A 6957-nucleotide genomic window follows, 5' to 3' on the forward strand; every position below is an offset into this window, starting at 1 on the left:
GAAAACGATGGCAAAGGTACCGAAGCCGCAGCCTTAGGCACTGGCAAATGTATTGTGCCAAACTGGATTGCCGTGGCCGCAGCCGAATGCAAAGTTGGGTTCACTCCAACATGAGGAATCCAGCCTCCAATTATCCCGTCAATGGGAGAAATGTCAGTCGTGGTTTTCATAGGGTTAACAATGGTCATTGCAGGATTTGGTACACCGGTACCAACAGTGTTGCTTTCGTTATTCACATCGTTATTTTCATATAACGCCATTGAACCGGAACAAGCAACAAATAATTTAGAATAATTATAAGTTTGTAAAGTTTTATATAAATTCGAGATCAAGTTATCTGTTCAGAAAATAAAACTGCAAAGTTGAAGAACATATTATTTTGTCAAATTATTAACAACTTAACAATCTTTTAAAATGAATTAGAAATCATGCAAAAACCATGAACTGGAAAAATTGACAAAAACTAATGAACAAAATTTGATTTACTAAAGCCAATTCGATTTAAGCTTGTAGGTAAATATTAGAGAATCAAATCAAACCGAAGGCCTGTGTATTCACAGTTTCCTTATATCGAATTCACCGCCTCACCGGAGTGCAAGAGGTTTTGATTGGTGTTCGATTCCCAAGATACAATCGATTGTCGGTTCACGCTGCACTACGTTAACCGCCTGCGAACTAGCTGTAATATACTCTATCTTACAAAGAAATTATAAGCACAAGGAAGAACTTGAAAGTGAGAAAAAGAAGACTGTTGCTTAGAGGAAGAAGCTTGCATTTCACTTGTAATTTTCCAACTTAGAGAGACTCCTATTTATACCAATGGAAGAAAAGCTAGCTCATTAATCAAGGAGTTAAACCGTTCATTGATAAAGGAGTTAAAAATATGAAGGGACTTGAATTACTTGAGTTACAACATATGAAGAGACTTCTATTCAATATTTTTCATTCAATTCTAACAATCATAACATTCATATTGGCATTTGGTTTGCAACCATTACCCGCCATTTCTTTGTAATATCCAGTGGCTTTAGAAATTAGGCAATTTCTACAATACACAGAATTGAATTGTTAGGTTGATTTCATTTCAACCCATAACTGAGTTAGGCCTCCAATCTTACCATATGCTTCGATTGCACAAGAATTGAGTACCATACTCTTGCGAGCTCCTCATGTTTCCTTACAATATTACGAGAATATCAAATGTTCATCAGTTTTGTCCTGTTATAGCTTCAACATAGGACTTGCATTCGGCTCAACCATTGCTCGCCTCAAATCACCAAGTACCATTGCCAAACCTTCAATAATGTGTTCATTAGCTTTAATTTTCATCAGAATATTATAGGTAGACACAAGTGGAACCACTTTATCAGCTTTCATCTGTGTTAAAATCTCTTTAGAATAGCTTTCTTGCGGCTGAGATATAATCAGCCGGTTGAAAACGGGATGCCCAAACTCTTTCATTTTTTTTTTCATGTACGCTAATGAAAGCCTTTTACCAAGCATGCAAGTAGGAGATTGTTGTAAAGCAACTTGGATGGGATACAAGAGAGGAGGCTCTCACGTTGTCGGACTCCATGAAGCTTAGTTGTGAACTCAAGTAAGAGTAATCTACTTCTTTTGACCTATAGGGCTTCTCCCTTATCAATCATTCCATCACCATCCACGATTTATAATTATTGAGCTCGTGTTCTCATTTGTTTCATTATCTTTCTCAAACTAGCTTCATTTGCAACTGACTGAACAACATTTAGAATTGGAGACTAAAACAAAAAAAACTTCGGTAGCTCCAAAAGGAGGAAAAAAATTTAATGAAAGAAGATCGTGATGTGTATCCAAATCAACAGAACCATTTTTTTATTTGCTCCAGCTTAGGCTCTTTGATTCTTCTTCTTCCTCTACCTTTTCTTCCTTTCCAGATTCTGAAATCTGCAAACTGGGATTTGATATTTGTGTGCAAAAAATGAGTTTAAAGCGAAGGATTTTGCGCAATGGCCCCGAAATATCAAGGGTTGAATGTAGTACTCTGACGTTTTCCACACAGAATGGCCACTATTACTTGCATGCTGCAAGTGAGAAGAAAATGACAGGGGCCTCTCCAGAATTAGGGACAAGGAGTCTTTTCTGATTGTTTTTGAAAGGGAGCCAAACTCATTTCTAAATTATTTATTTTGTGGAACAATTTTTTTCAAAGTTAACATTTTTATTAACAAAATGTAAATCTTGTAATAATTATTGTTAAGGAATACTCAAGGTTCAACTTTCAACGGACCCAAACGGAAAGGGGGACATTCAGAAATAGTTGATCGCCAACTGCATCTTCTCAATGAAGGAAATTCTTGCACTCTACTCCTAATAAATTGAGATTAAAAAATGCATATAGTTTGTATCAATAGAGGAACGATATATTTGAAAATTTAATAGAATATCAAGCTTTGTTCATCTGTCTATCTATTGCAACTCATTTGTCTAACTGTGGAAGAAAGGCTTGTACAAGTAGGATAAGTTGAAAAGAAATGAACAAGTATTTTTGTTAAAATCATTAAAATACGAACAAGGAATTTAATAAACTTCAAGAATATATTGCCATACGAAATTTTATACGTTCCAACTTTGTAAGCTTTATGTGTTTAAGAGAGTTATTTATTTATTTAAATTTTAAATATGCAGGCCAAATTTATCAATGACGAAGCACAATTTTCATAAATATACTACGGTGAAACTTAGTACCATGATCTTTGTTTGCTCTAATACCATGTTGAATAATATTGTCTAAACATTAACATTATTCTTGCAGAATCCTCTGATAATGCTTCCTCATATTTGTTAAAATTCACATTATTGAAAACCTTCCAATATCTTGCATTTGTTTTTTTTCTAGTTGAAGAGGCAATAGGTACTGAAATTTCTTGACTAAAAATACAACTGACTGACAAGGTACTGCTAAATAAAACATAAGCTAAAAATCTTGTTTATTATATTATCCCGTCCCTGTCTAGTACTACTTACCAAACCTGCAATGTATGTTTGATTGAGAATAGACTTATATAATGAGCAAACAAGTTTATTCACATTAACCAATACCACTTTTTTCTTCATAACTTTAATTTTCGTGAACACTTTTTGCTTGCAGGAAGCTTAACGAAGTTGTAGCCCATTTGTGGCTACTCCCTTACAGAATCACACTACCGAATACACAGTAAATCTAGAACAAAAGTTTTACGTACCAAACTGATCAGGAATCGAGATAGAGAGATAAAATTCAAGGGCACATAACCTCTTCAAGAAGTTCGTTGAAAATCACGTCCTCCAAGTCAAGTGCCACAGTCTCAGATTCTAACTGAAGATTCATCCAACCGTGATCGTTTGCCAAATCATAAGCGACTATAGAATCCAGTATCTGCTTTTCCTCGGGCTTCAAATTAAGCAATGCGCCAATGGTTGTGCTCACCTGCTCAATGAAGCGATTTCCAACTGGCATTGAACGAGTACAACAACTAGAAGACAATGCTTTCGGATAATAGAGAGATGATTTATCGTATATCTGTAGTAACACCTCATTAACCAGATCAAAGAGCAGTCGATGATGCCAACAGCCATAGAAGTCTGGCCAACCGGTTAATTGAGATTGATCGTGGTTCCAGTAAGCCTCGACTTCCTCAAACAGTTCAGGGCTCAGTGGCTCATCAGATGAATGCCATGTTATGTCGAAGGCATTTTCAACGATGCCTGATTTTTCAAGAATGTGTTTCACATAATACAAGTCAGAATCAGTCTCTTTCTGATAATTGTCGTGTCCAAAATATTTGTTATTCGTGTCTGCATATCCACTTTTCTCAAGATTCAGTGTGCTGTTGAAAGATGAGGACGAGTCCATATAGAAACTCTTCTGATCATGAGATTCGACCGAAGAACTCTTCTGGTAGAAATGATCATGTTCACGATCCAAACCTAATTAAAAGGAGGAAAACAAGACTCAGAAACTGTTACTCAAAAACCAGTCCTAGAAGTTTCACAATCCATTTTACTAGAAGAACTGATTATGCAAATTTATGTAAGAGTAGACCACCTAGAGAAAAATATGTCGAAACTGTACAATATGCAATGATTAAGCCAAGAGAAATACCTTCGGAAATTTCAAAATCTACGAGGTGAGATACCATTTCTCGCAAGGATGTCTTAGAATCTGAGATATGACGTTTTTCTGGAAGCTTTTCGGGGTAGATCTCGAGGACCCTGTGGGAATCACTTTCGCCCACTGTTAACTCATCCATTTCCTCTGCACTACCATCCAAAACAGAACCATCCTCATGCCTTAAATTCAATCTTAAGCTGGCTTCGTCTTCTATTCTTTGCATACAATTATGTTTATTTACTGATTCTTCTTGGCTTTTGGTTGTCTCATTTGAATCAAGTGGTGCATTCTCTCCAGCCCCAAATGAACTACTTTCTTCTGCATTCGTATTTGTGCCATCTGCTGAGAAATCGTTGCCCAGAACTCCAAATTTGTGATCAGAATAATAATAATCAACCTGAGATAGAGAGCGAATCCTTCTGAAGTGTATTGGAGCATGGCCATATTCATTTATCGACTTTAAGCTCCTAGATGGATGTAGCTTGACTTCTGCACCATAAGTACTTGCAAACAACGAAGCATATTTATCCACTGATTCATTCAGTGAAGAACTTCTGCGGTGAATGCTCGTACTTTTTCTAATGTTATATTCATCGGTACCGCTGGCAATCGTCTCATTCTGTCTTTCAACAATCTCCTTCTCTGAATGAGCCAACTGAGGTGATTGATGAAAAGCTCGCAACCTGTCTCCTTCACGGAATGACCAAATTTCATTCTTCTTGTGCTCGAGTTTACTAGGCTTTAATTTTCTCCTTTGCAACAAATCAGCAGCGGGGAAGGATTTCGATTTGCTCAATTTTACTGTTTTATTCGAGGCCAGAGGACTATCAGAGAACTCCTTGCTGCTTTTATCCGAGCCTTTTACAGTTTTTACAAATAAGTCCTTATCTACCTTAAACATCTCAAGAACATCTTCACCCTCTTCGGCACCATTCACGAATTGATCATTATTAACTTCTTGCTGTTCGAAAGCAGCCTTCTTTGACGTATCCAATGATTGAGTTGTACCATTGTCAGGAAGGAAAATGATAGGATGTTTCCAGTCCGTGAGTATTTTATGAAGACCGCCATCTGCAGATTCCAGATGGTGAATTGAATAAGTTCGCTGCAATCTTGATGGGACCGAGAAACTATTCTCCTCTTTTTTGGAATTCCCTTCAGCAACCAGTGATTTTATGCGTGCTTTTAGAGATTGTCTGTTGGTCAAGCGAGAACTTCTATCACTCTGATCAATCCAATTCATTTTATTATTAGTCATCACTTCAAAAATAATCAATTGCATACTAGATTTGTACTAGTACTTACAACAAATTTGCTCTCTTGCTCGTTTAAAAGCTTTTCTACTTCGCCAGATTCAAACAATTTTGTTTTTGAACTTCCATAAGCTGCAGAAATTGAGTGCGGAAAAAATTGAGAACATTGAAATAAATTCTTACAGACAGAGATAAAGCACTTCGTCGAATTTAGAATCTCCAAACTCAAGAGTGATATAGCAACAAAAATCAAGAAATGTAAATGAAAACGGCTTACATTTTGACTGTCTTTGATCTTCATATTTTTGGCGATGGATCATTTTTCGGCCATTGGAATGCCAATGATGATAGTCGAGGGCATGGACTAATCCCCACACGCAGCCCGGCTGCTTACCTTCCAGTTCATCATCAACATGTCTATGCTTCCCCATTCTCTAAATCCTCAGCTCATACAGAATACTGCACAAAAAAAATTGTTATTCAAAATTCATACAGAAGATGGAAATTAAAAACACCATACTAGGCAACTAAAGTCGCTGGTTTGAAATTATAAAATTAACTTTTGGCTGTTCCAAAATCAAATGTTCTTTCTTCATCTCTTCTCTAATTTTGCATCTATATTATTTAAATCATGATCACAATAAGAATTGACTCGCAGAAAAAAGAGAGTTTCAACTCAATAAACTTGAAAAGGGAATTTCAATGGAAAAAAACATAACTTCGACGAAAAAAGCATAAACAACGGCAAAATTAGCCTTGCTGTCAATAAATTTACGATCAGCTAAGGGCATTTTTTTTCGCAACAAGAAAACACGCAACCAGAAAATTCAATTTTGTTCACACGTTTCTTTAAAAAACACAAAACCCAGCAGGGAAGCAAGATATTAATGGAACAGTGAACAAACCAAACAAAAAATAAACATTTAAGAATTAGAGAAAATTTTAACCTTTTTGGACAAAAACTACGCAGGAGGTAGGCTAAACTAAGGCCGTAATGGAACAGGTAGAAGGAAAAATTCTAATTTTCATGCAGGAGTTTAGGGGCTATGGCGGCCGTAGAGCTCAAGACCCATACGTTTATTGAATATTCCAAGGAAATTTTTCCTGCGTTTTTAACGTATGTGAGAACAAAGGAAATGGAGAAGAATACTAAGGTCGTATAAAAGCAGCAGTCGCCAATGTTTTCAGGCGCCCTTTGCCCTCAACTAATCTTTCATTGAAGAATGGGCCAACGAATTAACTTTAAAACGAGGTTAGATTACCAGAAATTATAGAGGTGACCAACTACCGTCAGATCCCTAATTTTGTAATGAGATCCTTCTTGGACAAGGGAACATAAATTAGTGCTACTTGATATAGTAAAACACATGTAAAGAAACAAGATACCGGAATAAGTTGATTTAGAAAGTTAAAAGTGTTTCGACAAAATTTTTCTACAATGCTGTAGAGGTGTAATCAAGGGCGGATTCAGACCGTTCAAACTGTAGGGTCAAAAAATAGTTTTTTCGAACAACGTATCATGAACAAAAAGGAAAAATCGGTTGTTTGTTGTTTATATTCGATATTTGTACT

The 6957-nt window shown here is 36.2% G+C and overlaps 1 protein-coding gene across 2 annotated transcripts; it reads right to left on the bottom strand.

The window, feature by feature from the left end:
* Positions 1-3060: 3060 nt before the first annotated feature.
* Positions 3061-6630, bottom strand: LOC111393235. 2 transcript variants are annotated; one of them, XM_023018672.1, is made up of 5 exons: positions 6333-6630; positions 5663-5844; positions 5438-5526; positions 4124-5357; positions 3061-3948 (listed from the first exon to the last, which is right to left on the bottom strand). In XM_023018672.1, the coding sequence occupies exons 2-5, from the start codon at positions 5814-5816 to the stop codon at positions 3260-3262; spliced, it is 2166 nt and encodes a 721-aa protein (XP_022874440.1). In that variant the 5' UTR covers positions 5817-5844; positions 6333-6630; the 3' UTR covers positions 3061-3259. The 2 variants fall into 2 exon arrangements, with proteins under 2 accessions (XP_022874440.1, XP_022874441.1); XM_023018673.1 differs by having other exon boundaries at positions 5438-5517; positions 6333-6629.
* Positions 6631-6957: the final 327 nt, after the last annotated feature.

The sequence above is a fragment of the Olea europaea genome, chromosome 4 (assembly GCF_002742605.1).
Source record: "Olea europaea var. sylvestris chromosome 4, O_europaea_v1, whole genome shotgun sequence".
In the NCBI taxonomy this organism is placed as follows: domain Eukaryota; kingdom Viridiplantae; phylum Streptophyta; class Magnoliopsida; order Lamiales; family Oleaceae; genus Olea; species Olea europaea.

Excerpts from the sequence above, each read along its gene's own strand:
- LOC111393235 (XM_023018672.1), bottom strand. The coding sequence starts at position 5,816 with ATGGGGAAGCATAGACATGTTGATGATGAACTGGAAGGTAAGCAGCCG. Across the intron at positions 5,358-5,437 it reads AGCAAGAGAGCAAATTTGTT|AGTGATAGAAGTTCTCGCTT; the intron begins GTAAGTACTAGT and ends TGGATTGATCAG. Across the intron at positions 3,949-4,123 it reads AGATTTTGAAATTTCCGAAG|GTTTGGATCGTGAACATGAT; the intron begins GTATTTCTCTTG and ends CCTTTTAATTAG.